A 16,732-nucleotide genomic window follows, 5' to 3' on the forward strand; every position below is an offset into this window, starting at 1 on the left:
GGCAGCATTCAAAGTAAGTGATATTAAATGCTTCAAATGTGGTAAAATGGACCATAAATCATATGAGTTTAGAAGCAGAACTTCAATTGTTAAAAACCAGAGTAGAGGAATTAGTAGTTTCAGAAGACGTGGATTTTATAGAGGTGCCAATACAAATAGAAGTAACTCTGAGCATGCAGGTTATGTAGAAGAAGAATTAGGTTTTATTGCGATAAATGCCATTAATGATGATGTTAAAAACCAGAAAATGTCCAGTGGTGTTACTAGTAGTGAAGAAATAGTGCGAAATGAAGAGACGGTTTATCCTGCAATGAACTGTGGTACCTTAATGAGGTACATTTTGTTTTAGATTCAGGTTGTACACAAAATTTTTTGTCAGATCAACTTGTGGACTATATGATTGATGTAACAAATTTGGATAAAACAAGTTTTGTACAAATTGCAGATGGTTACAAATTGAAATCAACTAAAAAAGGTAAACTTAGAGGAATGTGTGAGGGAAGAAAAGTAAGTATTAATGGTTTAATTGTTCCAAACTTGAAACATAACTTAATTTCTGTTTCACAATTAACTGAAAAGGGTAATAAGGTTTTATTTAAAAATGATTGTGAGCTTATTATTGGAAAAACATATACTGTTGAATGTCCTAGAGGAAATAATTTGTATCTTTTTAAGTTAGAAATAGAATGTGTGGCTTTAAATGTAAATGTTTTAGATAAAACTGAGTTTAATAGAAACATTTGGCATAGACGCTTAGGGCATTTGAATCATTTAGGCTTAAAAATTTTACAATTACCTTTTTCAAAAGAACCATGTGAAAGTTGTATTCAGGGTAAAAGTACAAGACGAAGCTTTCATAGTAAAGAAAAGAAAAGCAAAAGAATTGGTGATTTAATACGTTCAGATATAGCAGGGCCAGTTGCTAACCCTACTTTAGATGGAGAAAAATATTTTCAGGTATTAGTTGATGATTTCTCACATTTTACAGTAGTTAACTTATTATAACATAAAAGTTAAGCTAAAAATAATGTTCTTGATTTCATAAATTTAATTAAAACTTAACATAATGTTAAAACTAAGAGTATCAGACTAGATAATGGGGGTGAATTCTCATCAAGAAATTTTAAAAATATTTGTAGACAAAAGGGTATTGAGTTACAGTATACTCAACCATACACTCCACAGCAAAATGGTACATCTGAAAGAATAAATCGTACATTGATAAATAAAGTTAAAGTTAAACTAGTAGAAACTAACTTGCCCAAACATTTGTGGGGTGAAGCAATAAGATGTTCAGCTTATGAATTGAACAGGAGTCCTACAACAGCTAATGGTGGTAAAACACCATCTCAAATATGGCATGGTGAGAATAATCTTAATAATCTTAGAGTTTTTGGTTCTAAAGCACGGAGTGTAATTCTTCCAAAACCGAATAAATTTGATATTAGAACAACAACAACAATAATGGTAGGTTATTCTAATTCAGGATATAGATTATGGGATTGTAAAAAGAACAAAATAATTACATCTACAGATGTTATTTTTGATGAAAAACAAGTTGAATATAAAGATAATGTAATCGATGAGGTTAACGATAACAGTAAAAGTCAAACAGTTTGGATCCAAAATGAAGAAAATTCTGAAAGTTTAGATAAAAACAAAGAAGTAATTAGAAATGAAATAGATAATAATGAAGAGGACCTAATATATACTAGAAGAGGAAGAGAGGTACACTTACCAAAACATTTAAGTGAATATGAATTATATTCAGCTTATTGCTTACTATCATTGAACGGTGAACCAGAGACGTTTGAAGAAGCGCAGAAAAATGGAGAGTCTAATAATGCAATTAATCAAGAACTGGAGTAATTGGAAAACCTAAACACATGGACACCAGTTAATTTACCTGATAACAAAAAGATTATAAATACAAGATGGATTTTTAAAATTAAAGATGATGGAACTCATAAAGCAAGGTTGGTTGCAAAGGGTTTTCAAGTACAGGAGGAGAATCCACTAAAATCGACCTATGCACTTGTGGCAAGAATGAATACAGTGAGAATGATGCTGGCTCATGCACTGCAAAGAGACTGGAAAATTTATCAACTTGATGTGCCAACAGCTTTCTTAAATGGAAAACTTGATTCAGAGATATATATTTATCCTCCACAAGGACTAATAATAGATAGGGGAAAGGTTTTAAAATTAAATAGAGCATTATATGGTTTAAAAGAGTCGCCAAAATGCTGGAACCATACTTTTAATAGAGTTGTAACAGAGAATGGATTTAGTCGATCAAAACACGATTTTTGTCTATATATTGGAGAAGACATATTTATGATTGTTTATGTTGACGATATAATATTAACGGGACATGAACAGAAAATAAAAGAAACAATAGATATTTTGAAAAACAATTTTTGTGTCAAGGATCTGGGTAAAGTGAAGAACTTTTTAGGAATAACAATATCAAGAGAAAGCGGTAATCTCACATTAGGACAGCCGAAAATGATATCAAAGGTATTGAGTTCATTTGGTATGAGTGATTGTAAAGGTGCGGCATCGCCAATGGAAACAAATTTTCAGATAGATAACACTCTAAAAGTAATTTATGTTCCGTATAGGAAACTTATAGGTAGTCTTATGTACATAGCAACTACATCCAGACCGGATATTATGTTTGCTGTTTCATATCTTAGTAGAGTACTTGATAAACCTTCACAACAAACTTGGAAAGCAGGAAAAAGAGTGTTGCGTTATTTGAAAGAGACACAAAATTTTTCATTGACATATAAAAAGAAATCATGGGAACTAGTTTGTTATTCAGATTCAGATTGGGCATCAAATAAAATTGACAGGAAAAGTATTACAGGATGTATTGTATTTTATTGTGGGAATCCAGTTTCGTGGTTATCCCAGAAACAAAACTGTGTTGCTCTTTCAACTGCAGAAGCTGAATACATAGCTGCGGCTACCTCAGATCAAGAATTGATTTACTTAAAAGGTATTTCATCTGACTTTAATGTACAAGGTAAATCAAAACTTTGGATTGATAATTTAAGTACAATAGCAATGTGTCAGTCCTTTGAAAATTCTAAACGTGCCAAGCACATTGACATTAAAGAGCATTATATAAAAGATTTAGTTTCAAAACAACTGATATGTATTGATTATATTTGCTCTGAAAATAATTTGGCAGATATATTAACAAAGCCTTTATCTAAAGAAAAATTTTGCCATCTAAGGTCAATGTCAGGCGTTTCTTAACTGATGTAAAATTATTGTAAAAATATTGATATAAGTATATATATTTTTTAATTGTTTAGATTTAAGCGATTTTTCCTCCTAAGTAATGTATTGAAGTTCAAATCGAGGAGGAGTGTTAAGTATATGTTGGTACGTAGTGTAGGTTGACGGAAGTCCTGATGAATGACTGCTGTCAACGTCAACATATATTAGGTATTATGGTTAGTTTTTAGGAACAATAACAAAGGTATAATATGAATGTATCTTATAATTGTAAATTTAAATAATAAAGAGATAATCACAAGAGCAAATATTCAAGATTTTCCACTTGTATCTGGATACTATATGGTCGGAAGTCATCATCCATACGGTATACTTTTTGGTATTGTTCTGTTCTGACCTAAACATTACGTTATACACGTTTTCTTGTAGTTTATAATACTCCATTCCCACCTTCTTGCTTATAATGATGCGCAGCAAAGAAAGGTCCAATGGGATTTTCCTAACTTGTATTAGTATGCCTCTCAAAGCCTCACTTATAGAAGCAGGCAACTTTTTAAACCATTTTTAATTTTAGATACCACTTTTTGCTGCAGCTATAACAATTATACCACTGATGACTATGTAATTTTTGGTTTTACCACCATGTTATAAGTCCAATATAAAACGTCGGGTTCTAACTCCCACATTTATTCCGAGTGCGTCTGGTTAAAGTAGTCACTGCTCTCTTGGTTACTTGTTTTATCATTATTAATCCCTTTATATTCTTACTGTTTGTAAATTTCATGATTTTATACTTACATTATTATATTTAGTCCTATATTTGAAGTCCATTGAAGTCAGAAACAGTTGAATTTTCTCTGACTGTGCCACTCAATTTTCCATAGGCGTAAATTACCACGTCATTCTCATAGCACAGGATTGGTGTAGGTGTATGTCGTAGATAAGTCTAGCTCTCAATCCATAGACCAGGATTCGTTAAAGAGGAGCTCTCCATTATGGAGAGCCTTTGACTATCTGTGCATACCGTTGATAATAACGTGGTTTGGAGGGGTTGGCGTGGGAGTTGGCGCGGACATTTCTGACAGCAGGCACTGCAAGACTACAAGAAGAAGATTTGAGTCCATTGCCATATCTTCCGAGCTTTTCTTTTTCTGCATCAACTCTCAAATTTCTTTAGAGTAATTGTTTCCTACTGTTTTTCTTTGGATTATGCATGTGTTGTTGTATTGGATGTTTATCATTAATAGCTCAGTTTTCGCTCCAATTGTTCTATCATTTAAATAAATCCATTGAACTCAATTTTCACATTTATTTCTGATTGGAACTTTACCTAGTCCATAAACTTATTGGTCAACGCGGGTTTTACTTTACTTACCTTACTTTAGCATTGACCTTAGAGTTCGCATGACATCTTGCTACATCTTTCCTGTCCTGCTATATGGAGCGGAAGCGTGGACTCTAACTGAGGCTATCCTTAAACGCTTGACAACCTTTGAGATGTGGGTATACAGACGACTACTAAAAATAAGCTGGTTCGACAGAGTTAGAAATGAGGAGGTCCTTAGAGGGCTGAACCAAGCAACACAACTGGTCAATATAATAAAGAAACGCAAGCTGGAATACTTCGGTCACATTATGAGACACCCTGAAAAATATGATCTTTTACATCTGATCATTTAGGGAAAGATCCAAGGTAATCGTGGTCCTGGTAGAAGAAGAACATAATGGCTGAAAAATCTAAGGCAATGGTATGGAAAATCAACTACATCGTTATTTAGAACTGCTGTCAATAAAGGCGCGATAGCGAATATGGTAGCCAACATGATATTCAACGATCGATAACGGTCATGGAACTAGAAGAAGAAACCTTACTTTACTTTAAGTCGAACCGTTTAATTAAAAAATATATTTCTTTATTTTAAAAAGTAACTTAACGAACACATTAAAACTAATTAATACTAAAAACAAGAAATAATTGTAAACTATTGTTTTTTAATCTTCTTTGAACTCCTTAACATCGCTCTTAATACGGTCAATAATTTATATACAGAGTACAAAATAACTACAATACATGTTAATAAAAAGAGTACAACATCGACCATGAAGTACTCGAAGAACGACATGTCCGCTGCTGGACTTCTCAAATGTTTGGCACCTTTGTGTCTGATGACGTACTCTATCCACCAAACCGCCTTTTCCACTCCCTTCATGGGTTGGTCTAATAGTATAGCTCTTGCTTTTTTCATTTCTTCTTTGTACCTACGACAAAAATAAAAAAATAAGTTAAAAACTATATTCAGCAACCCTTCTTCATCAGATACTTGGGCTTATACAAATTCAAACTCGGAAAGTCCAACGAATGTTTCCTAAATCCTTACCACGGTAGTGGTTAGCGAACAGCATCAGCACATGTGTTTATTCTATTTCTTAGTAAGTGCTCGTACTTGTTCAGAATTCGATCTTTAACTGAGACTAAGGTTTACTAAGTGCTACGTGTGGTCAGTGCTGCTATATGGCCTAGAGGGCTGGACACTCAAAACGAGGGATATAAACAGATTAGAAGCTTTCGAAATGTGGCTCTATCGCCGTATCCTAAAAATACCATGGACAGCGAAATTCACAAATATAGATGTCCTTAAAAGAATAAACCAAGAACGCCAACTTTTCGAAACCATCAAGAAAAGGAAAACGGCGTATCTAGGTCACATCATGCGAAATGAAAAATACCAGTTCCTCCAACTTATAATCGAGGGTAAAATTGAAGGCAAGAGAGGAATGGGAAGCAAGAAAATGTCCTAGCTCCGAAACATAAGGCAATGGACAGGGATTAACGACATACAATATCTGATACATATTGCAAGAAATAGAGAATTAATGGAAAATGTGATCGCTAACATCCATTAGTGGATTTGCATCTGAAGAAGAAGAAGAAGCTTGTACTTTCATTGAGCGAAATTATTGAAAAGGAATTGATAAAAAAAATTATACGGGGTTCGTGAAATTTGTTGTGGGTTCGTGGGTAAGTGTCAAGGGGAGGTTGTGATAGGATGAATTATAGGAATGACATTAATATAATAGACTCTTTCCAGTTCAGTGATTTCATCAATATTTATCAGTTACCAGATGACTACGTCTTAGTAAGCTTTGATGTGGTATCATTGTTTGCAAATCCTCCACCTTCCAGTCTAGTTACCTCCCTCCGGAACCATTGAAATGAAATCCAATCTCACAGTCCAGTATCATAGGAGAAAAAGAAATTAAAAATTTTAATAGCTTTGATCATTACCTCAAATTTACATGTGAATTAGAGAGAGAGAGAGAATTGCATCACCTTTTTAGAGATGCACCACAGGATAACGCACTGGGCACCATATGATACAGAAAAGAAATGGCTAGCTAATGAACTGTCCAAGATCATCACAGTCGAAAAAGGAGTTAGACAGGGTTGCATATTGTCACCGTCATTATTTAACATATACTCTGAAAACATCTTTAGAGAGGCCTTGGACGAATCAAAAGATGGGATTGCTGGAAATAGTCAACTTATAAACAATATTAGATCTGCAGACGATACAGTGTTGCTGGCAGATAGTACGCAGGGGCTCCAAAGGATGATGGATAACGTTATAGAAACATGTAACAAATATGGCCTAAAACTAAATTGCATAAAGACATAAATAATGATCATTAGTAAGAACACCAACATAAACACCCAAATTACAATATGCGATACACCGTTCTCTCTCTCTCTCTTGTCGTTTCCTCATTGCTGAGGATCGTGATTTCCTACAATGCGGGCTGTCAATTCTCTCCATCTCTTGCGATTTTGGGCTTCTCTTATGGACTCGGAAAACGTCTCTCCAGTGGCTTTCTGTACTTGATCTGACCATCGGATAGGTGAGCGTCCTCTGCCTCTACGTCCTTCTACGTTTCCGCATACAATTAGTCTTTCTAAGTTGTCATTGTCTCTTCTCGCAATGTGGCCAAAAAACTTTAAAACATTTGCAAGACACTGAGAGGAGAGTCTGGTCTGAATGTTTAGCTCTTCGAGAATCGACTGATTGGATCTGTGCTCCGTCCACGAGACGCGTAGCATTCGTCTCCAGCACCACATTTCGAATGCGTCAATCCTTTTCCTATCCTCTGATTTTATTGTCCATGTTTCGGCACCGTAACTGAAGATTGAAAAAATGAGTGTCCGTACCAGTCTCATTTTGAGTTTTTTGGATAAAGAGCGGTCCTTCCATATTTTTGACAGTCGACGCATCGCGTTCTTGGCCATCCCTATTCTTCTGCGAATTTCCGTATGGGAGGAGGCTGCATTGCTTAAGGAAGATCCTAGATACGTGAACTCGTCTACTTTCTCGAATTGATTTAGGGCGCCTGTTGTTTGGAGGATATTCGCGTGGTCCACAATCATGATTTTTGTTTTCTGATTATTAATCTTGAGCCCACACTTGTTACTTTCGGTTTCTACTCTCTTTATTAGTCTCGACATCTCCTCTTCAGATGTTGGTATCAGTGTTGTATCGTCTGCGAATCTTAAGTTTGAGATCTTTTTTCCTGCAATGGAGATTCCGCCTCTCCATCCATCGAGTGCGTTCCTTATTATGTATTCTCCATATAAATTGAACAGGTCTGGAGATAGTAAGCACCCTTGTCGTACACCTCTGCTGGTTTTGAAGGTATCAGATTGCTGGTTTTCAATTCTTATTTTAACTGAGTTATCTTCGTATAAGTTTTTAATTAATATTGCCAAATGATCTGGAACTCCCATCTCATGAAGAACTGTCCAGAGAACTTCCCACTTCACACAATCAAATGCCTTTTGGTAGTCTAGAAAACAGATTATTATTGCAATTTTAAATTCGCGGGCCTTTTCTATGAGCTGTCGCATATTAAGGATTTGCTCTCTCGTACCCTTCCCTTTGACAAAGCCTGCTGGTTCTTGGGGAATTTGTTTGTCTTAGTATTGTTGCAAACGGCGTTTAATGATTCTTAGTAATATTTTGCTTGGATGGGAAATCAGTGAGATGGTACGATATTACTACACTTTGTAGTTTTTTATGGATTGGTATGCACAATGATGTGCGCCATTCTCTGGGCCACTTTCCGCATCTCCAAATTTTATTACAAAGTTTCCACATTATGTAACATCCTTTGTCTCCCATGTTCTGAAGGAGCTCTCCCGTGATATCATCGCAGCCAGGGGATTTATTCTTCTTGAGGTGAGTTACAGCTTCTTCAATCTCGGACAGCAGAATTTCAGGTTCAGGGTTGTATGCGATGTTTTCGAGGGCTGAAGTGTGGCCTAGATTTACGTGTTCTTCCCTGTAGAGCTCTGAACAATAGTTTTTCCATGTTTCCAACACTCTGTCGATATTACTTATGATAATACCATGTTTGTCCTCTATTGCATAGTTCTTGGGTTTAAATTCTCTCGCAAGAATTTTCACTTTCCGGAAGAGGTCTTTGGTTTCATTTCGATATCCGTGATTTTCTATTTCTTGACAGATTTCAGAGATGTATTCTTGTTTGTCTTTTCGGCATCTTCGTTGAATATCTCTGGAGAGAGCTTTATATGTCTGTTGATCACAGGGGCCAACTTTAAGTTGCTTTCTTTGTTCAATCACTTTCGGATACACCGTTAGAAAGAGTGAAAAACATGTGCTATTTGGGCTGCAATATTAAAGATACTTGGGATCACACTTACAAAATAAAAACTGGTAATGAAAAAGCCAGAAGCTCTTTCAACAGCCTTAGGAAGATTCTCTGCAACAAGAATGTTACGTCTTAGAAGATGCCATAAAACGATTAGAGGCATTTGAAATGTGATGTTACTGACGTATGTTAAGGGTCTCATATATACACCACACAAAGGCTGGTCTAAAGTCAAGTGATATATTTCGACTTGCTGTGAAAAGAATAAGATGGGTCAATGTGGTCGTCAACATCTCTAGAAGATAGGCACATTTAGAAGAAGCAACCGTTTCTTAAATTATCACTCTGCACACCCAACTAGATATAAACATAACCTAATACAAGCCCTTCGTCTTAAATACATACGTTGACACATTCTCTACACAAAGATGAATCTCTGAATGTACCTAAGTCAATTCTCATTAATAACTCCTATCCCATCACTATCGTTAATAAATATCTATTCTCTAAAAGTTACGGGCATTCTATTTCAAAAGCCTCCAATGGCGAAAAATTAGCGTCCATTTCTGATAACATACAGTTGATTAATTCTACGTCCACCCCAAAATGATCCACAAAATATGCTTCGTTCTCGTACTTTCCACAAATCACTAATCTTCTGTTTCCTATGCCGTCTTCATTAACGGAGGTTGTCGACCACATTTCTAAAAGTTTTTCTGTCTTTTTCAACGTGGAATAATTCGTCTACAGTCATGTTTGTCCAGTCTCGAATATTTCGCAGCCATGACTTCCTCTTTCTACCTGTTCCCTTTTTGCCATCGACTTTACCCTGCATGATGACCTGCAAAAGACTATATTTATCATTCCTCAGAATGTGTTCAAGGTATACAGCCTTGCGTACTTTTATTGTTCTCAACAATTTTTTGTCTCGACCCATCCTTCTCAGCACTTCCTCATTGGTGACCCTGGCAGTCCATGGAATTCTCAACATTCTCCGGTATATCCAAAGTTCAAAGGCTTCAAGCTTCTTAAATATTTGCGCTTTTAACGTCTATTTTTATTTGTTACATGCTTCTAAAACGTTATCAATCATCCTTTGAAGCCCCTGCACACTGCCAGCAACAGTGTATCGTCTGCATATCTAATATTGTTTATAAGTTGGCCATTTACAGCAATCCCATCTTGGGGTGACAATATGCAACCCTGTCTAACTCCTTTTTCGCCTGTGAAGATCTCGGATAGTTCATTTCCTAATCGTACTGTTGCTTTTTGTTGGAGATATAAGTTTGAGATCAGTCTTATATCCTTACCATCGAGTCCTGATCTTTTTAGGATATCGATTAGTTTCCCATGTGGGACTTTATCAAATGCCTCCTCGAAATCAATGAAACATGCATACACGTCGCAGTTGACATCCCTGGCTCTCTGTATTAGAACTTGCAAACTAAAAAGTGCTTTCCTCGTTCCGAGTCCTGCTTTGAATCCAAATTGAACTTCGTTCATTTGTTTTTCTAATTTGGCGTATATGCGCGAGTGAATGATAGTAAGGAGTACTTTAAGTATATGGCTCATCAAACTAATTCATCTATGTTCTTCACATTTTCTAGCGTTTGGTTTTTTAGAAAGTAATACTGATGATATTGAAATATCGTTTCGAAATAGCGTTTTCGTTCCACTGTTCTGCTATGCCTCTAGTAGTGTCTTCAACTATTTTCGCAAAATTCTTATTAATATCTGTTTTTACTTTTTTCTGGATGTCATTTTCTTTTAGTAGTCTTATATCTTGGGCCTCATTTTCTTATGAATTATTTTGAGTCGTATGTTGATATTTGCAACAAATAGACTATGATCTGCGCCTGAATATGTTTTTGTTGAGGTGATAGAATTTCTAAACCTTTTGTTTATGTTGATAAAATCAATTTGGTATCTTATAATTTTCCCTGAGGTATCACTGGGTGCTTTCCATGTATAAAGTCTTCTTGGATGGAGACACAAGAGACACAAGTACCTCACACAAATAAAAACAGTGAGAAATAAGGATAATGTAAACCTTGTTTATACCGATGAGTCTTGGATTCTCTCTACTCTACTGGACTGAAAGCTTTAACCCAAAGAAGTCGTCGATTTGTTGTTCGTGGCATGGGCCGAATTAACTTTCTTGAACAAGGGAATCGCTGATTACCACGACGAAATGGACGGGGATCTATATGAAGAATGGTTTGAAAAAATGTTAATTCCAAACTTGTAGAAAGACAAAGAAAACGTTGGATAACGCATCATACCACTTCCGCAAATTTGACTTTCCGAAAAAATTGTGGACCAAAAGGCAAATCAAGGATTGCCTAATCAAAAATAACAATTTCTTCAGTGAAGATTCAACCGTAGAACGGTTGATAAAAGAAGCTTACCAAAGCGTATCTAAAGAGTAGTGGCATACTTACGTGAACCACGTCAAGAAAGTAGAAGAAAAAGTGTTTGCGGTGGACAATTTTCAGGAAAATATTGAACCGGTAATAATTAATATAGGAGATGATTCAGAGGATAAGGACGATTTAGATATGGATTGCGATTAGTATTAATTAACGAGAAATATCTCAGATTTAATGCTCATTTGTTTTTTTAGTACTGTACGCACAGTACAATTCAGTTATGATCTTGTATATTTGATGTATATATATATATATATATATATATATATATATATATATATATATATATATATATATATATATATATATATATATATATATATTAATTTATCGTGTCGTATAGGATAAACTATTTGCATTTTTTTTTGTATACAGTGATGAGTGCCTTAAGAACCGGCAAAATAACGCAAAAGATAGAAAACATAATACGTTGTGAAATAAAAAGACATGAAAGTATAGTATATTTGAAGAATAAGCTGGAGTAAATTCTCAGAAAAAAAAACTAAATTGTTAAGCATATTTTAGTACGTGTGCTTTTTGTACAACGTCAATATTTTAGCTTATTTTACGTTGGGTTTGATTATTTAGATAGAAATTTTTCCATGTCACATGGACTATCGTAAAATTTAAATACCTGCTATTGTTAGAACTGTGTAGGCTAGGGTTTTTTCAGCTGGTCATAGACGTACTTTAGGTATTACATTATTTGTTTCGGTTTGTTAAATATTTAAACCATTTTCAAAGCATATTATAGTTATATAAATCTGTTTATTTTAGTAACGTTATTTATGGTTATTTTTGTCGTTATGATATTGACCCATTAAATGGGTCAATATCATCAAACAAGAAATAAAGAAACTCTTGAAATACATCGGTATTTAGTTCTTCTTCTTCTTCTTCCTTTATTGGGTAATATCCCAGGGGATAATTTGCCCAGCTAATTCAGGGGATAGGTATTTATTTAATGGTGTTTTGATAGTTTAGATAGAAAAAGTCGATTAGCGAAAGATAGTTTCTGATAAATAGGAACGCTATCTTAAATAGTATAAATTTCGATTTTGTTTGGAAAACCAATGATTAAAAAAATGGTTAATGGTCTTTAAATAGTCATTCATTAATATCAGAAAATTTTTGTTTAGTCGATTATAAGCAAGTGAAGAGATCTGACACAGTTGTTTTTTGGAAGAGTGAATAGTGAGTTTATAGAATATGGAATTAACGTGTGATTATACACCAGGTAAAAAATTAAAGTTGAATCATTTATCACTTAACGAAAAGAGTGTTATCCTTAACGTCTACAATTATTTTAAGCAACACAATCCTTCCAATACTGTTGATAGTATAGTTGAAATTTCGTCTAAAGTAATGGGATATTCAAAATCAACTGTATATAACATTTTAAAAGAGGAAAAATCAGCTGGTATAACGCCACCCAAACCGAGACCAGGAAGACCAAAATTGTCGAAAGTGAATGTGGATGAATTTTTCAAAAATGCAATTCGTAGAATGGTTTACTATTTTTTTTTAACAAACAAATACCAACTTCGGATAAAGTTTTACAAGCCATTACCGACGATCCCGATTTACCCACAATAAGTAGAGACAAACTTTGGAAAGTTTTGCATGAGTTAAACTTTAAGTATGAAAAAGTGGGCAGACAGTCAATGCTTATCGATTCCGAAGAAATTGTGTGTTAGAGACGAGACTACCTCAGAAAAATAAAAAAAAATGAGGACAGAAAATAAGAAAATTTATTATTTAGATGAAACGTGGGTTAATGAAGGGCATACTGTAGGGAGAGTTTGGAAAGACAAAACAATAAAAACATGTCGACAAGCATTTCTGGAAGGATATTCACCTGGTTTCAAGGAACCAACAAGTAAAGGTCGACGATTAACTGTTACCCATATAGGTAGTATGAATGGATTTCTTAAGAAGGGTTTACTTTTGTTTGAATAAAAAAAGACCTGTGATTATCACGAACAGATGAACGGAGACGTGTTTGAAGAATATTTCGAATAGATGATTGAATTCATACCTAAAAATTCAGTTATTGTGATAGACAATGCAATTTACCACTCTAGATTAGTTGAACGTTTACCAACTACTTAATGAAGGAAAGATGAAATTGTAATGTGGTTAACTTCTAAGAATTTAATCTTTGACGATACAATGACAAAAGCAGAATTATTAGAGCTTGCTAAAATTAATAAACAAAATTATAAAAAATTTGTCATTAAGGAAATAGCCAAAAAACGAGGAATTGAAATACTTCACCTACCACCGTATCATTGCGAGCTAAATCCGATTGAATTACTATGGGCCGAAGTTAAAAGTAACGTTGCTCGAAATAATACAACTTTTAAATTGTCAGATGTTACTATTCTTTTTCATAAATCAATATCCGAAGTAACGACTGAACATTGGCAAAAATGTAATAATCACGTTATTAATATTGAGAAAAATATGTGGGAGCTTGATCATATAATAGATAGCAGTATGGAACCTATAATAATTCATCCCCGGTCGGATAACACTTCGTCTGAAACAGAATATAAGGAAGCTTAACTTTAAAATGTAGCTCAGAAGTTTATTTTACATTTGAACTAATTGCCGACAAATTCATTGTTTATTTTTTATTTATTTTTTATTGCTAATATAATTTTCATTGTTATTTCCAATACTATTAGTATTAAGAATATTATTATTTATTAATAGGAATATATAAAAAACTTACAGTTTTTGTGTATGTATTTTACGTTTCAGTATAATTTATTGTATTTTATTATTTTATATTAACTGTATGTTTCACAAATAATAGAATTTTTATTCTTTTTATGTATATCTTTTTATTTTAAACCAATATTGGATTGGATTAATTCTTTGTTCTAAATATCCAAATAAATTTAAAGCAAACTTTTCTTTTAAGATTATGTTTTAGTTAGAAGATGTGCACGCCTATGTATTTCGAGGTGCGAAGATTAGTATTCTGAGAATTTACTCCAGCTTATTCTTCAAATATACTATAGTAGAGGTGGGAAATTATCGATAGAAACCTCTAATTTACATTACATTACATTACGACTATCGATAGTTTCCCACCTTTAGACGTTAGCTTATGAGCTAGTTGACTTCAGTCATAATATTACAAGTATGACGTCGAACATTAACATTTTTTAAATTTCGCATAAAGTAAAAACTGATTGAAGGCAATAAAGCAAATGTAAGTAAACAGTTTAATTAGTAGTAATTTGATAATTAATTCTGTGTTGACGAATACAGAATAACAAGCTATCATATTTCTGTATTGAGAAGAGGGTATGCGACGTCTCAAATCACAGTTTATTATTGATCAATACTTTAATTTTGGATAAAAAAATACACTTAAACTGTTTGTACTTACATTACGTGATACGTATTACTATGACTGAAGTCAACCAGCTCATAAGCTAACGTCTGAAGGTGGGAAACTTTCGATAGATCAAATGTAGTGTAAAGTAAATTATAGGTTTATGTCGATAATTTCCCACCTCTACTACTTTCATCTCTTTTTATTTCACAACGTATTATGTTTTCTATCTTTTGCGTTATTTTGCCGGTTCTTAAGGCACTCATCCCTGTATATGTAAGTACATATATAAGTATTTACGAGGTATTAGATATTTTATGTACACAGGCATTTTCTATAGAATTAATTTGTTTTTTTTTGTTTATTCTCTAATTTAACTCAGTTAAATTAATGATAATTATACTAGCACATTTTTGTTATACTCTTTTGGCACAAACGCTTTATCAATACGTTTCTCGTTAAAAAAAATTCATGTAATTAATAGTAACAAAGCAACAGGAACTATTAAAATAGTCTAATCTTGAACTTTTAAACAAGATTAGTGTGAGTCATGGCCAACTAGTTAGAATATTATGTTTTTATTAATGTTTTACACTACAACAATCCTAACTACTTAGTTATTTTGATATCTCATCCAATACTAACAAAATAAGGAGCAGTCTAGATTATTTAGTATTTTTTTTTTTAAATTTGTTTTTGTCGAATATTTTTAATCAGCCTGAAAAAATTTTGCCTAATTTTTGTTGAAATAGGACTTTTTATAAAAAATAGTGTTTATTTTTTATTAAATTTATGATTTTTTTTTAACGTCGAAGAGACGTTTTGTAAACAAAAATGTTATGTTAGGTTAGTAATATAAGTAACAAAGTGCATGTGAACAATTAACATAAAAAATATCAAAGAAAGTATAGTTATTGAATAAAAGAAATGCGGAAATAATGAAAAAAGTGCCCCAATTAGCAAACTAATTGTTTTAATCGAATATTATTATGACCCTAAATCATTTAAAGACGATAAATAAATATATATATTTTATAAATTTTATAGATTTTATAAATTTCTAAAACCTTCATTTCTTTATAAACAATGTTCATGTTACGAAGTGATCAAAGTATTCACTAGCAGAGTAAAAAGCAAATCTCAAAAGGTGTCTTTTCAGACTTATAGTGCATTTCCATCATATTGATAGCACATTATGTATGCAAATCCCTAAACTGTTAATACGGGTGACTCAATGAAAAATAAAATAAAATAATTTTAAATTGAGTATGACCACCAGGTATAAAGGTTGAAGCAGAATAGAATACAATAGTTTTGAGGCTTACTAATCCCTAAATAAAGTTGCCACTGTCGAAGTGATCGAGATTAACAGGTACTAATGAATTTGCAAGAAATGTAATACTGTTTATTTTATTGGTTATATATAAAATAATTTGTGGCGGTAACAGGGGCCGATTTGTAAAAAAATGAATATTATTTTAATCAAATTCCATTTCAGATTCACTGCTTTCTTCAGAATCTAAGGAATCTTCAACTCCAATGTTAATTATTACCGGTTCCAGCATTGCATCAGTCATATTATCCAAATTCCACATTTTATATTCTTCCTTGTGAGCATGACTAACAGCATTTTTCCAATTTTCTGGAGTTACTTTTGATAAGGAATGTTCTAATAATTGTTGTAAGTCTTCTAATTTAAAAGTTTTGTTGTTGTGTCCGACTTCACCCTTTACTTGAGACCATATATTTTCTATCGGATTCAGATCACAGTGGTATGGGGGTAAACGTAAAATAATTACATCACGGTTTAATGCCATTTCATCAATTATATATTTTTTATAAGCTGCTTTATGTTGCCTTACAATAGGTAATAATTCCTTTTTTGTCGAATTCTCCTTGTACTCAATTGCGTGTTTATCCAAACATTCGATTGTCTCTCCTTTTTTCCATGCCGTTGTTGGCAATTTTTCTACTAGTCTTGAATGGTAACTAGCATTATCCATGACTATGACAGAATTTTTTGGAATTAAATCCAACATTTGCT

At 33.3% G+C, this 16,732-nt stretch overlaps 1 protein-coding gene across 7 annotated transcripts in view; it reads right to left on the reverse strand.

Annotated features, from left to right (window-relative positions):
• Positions 1–5,140: 5,140 nt before the first annotated feature.
• Positions 5,141–16,732, reverse strand: part of LOC140450839 (UDP-glycosyltransferase UGT5-like) — a 125,947-nt gene continuing 114,355 nt past the window's right edge. For all 7 annotated transcript variants that reach the window (XM_072544516.1, XM_072544517.1, XM_072544518.1 and 4 more), the window contains exon 5: positions 5,141–5,508. In XM_072544516.1, the coding sequence (XP_072400617.1) occupies positions 5,232–5,508 (277 nt within the window). In that variant the 3' untranslated portion in view covers positions 5,141–5,231. The remainder of the gene's footprint in view (positions 5,509–16,732) is intronic.

Source organism: Diabrotica undecimpunctata, chromosome 9, assembly GCF_040954645.1.
Source record: "Diabrotica undecimpunctata isolate CICGRU chromosome 9, icDiaUnde3, whole genome shotgun sequence".
Lineage (NCBI taxonomy): Eukaryota > Metazoa > Arthropoda > Insecta > Coleoptera > Chrysomelidae > Diabrotica > Diabrotica undecimpunctata.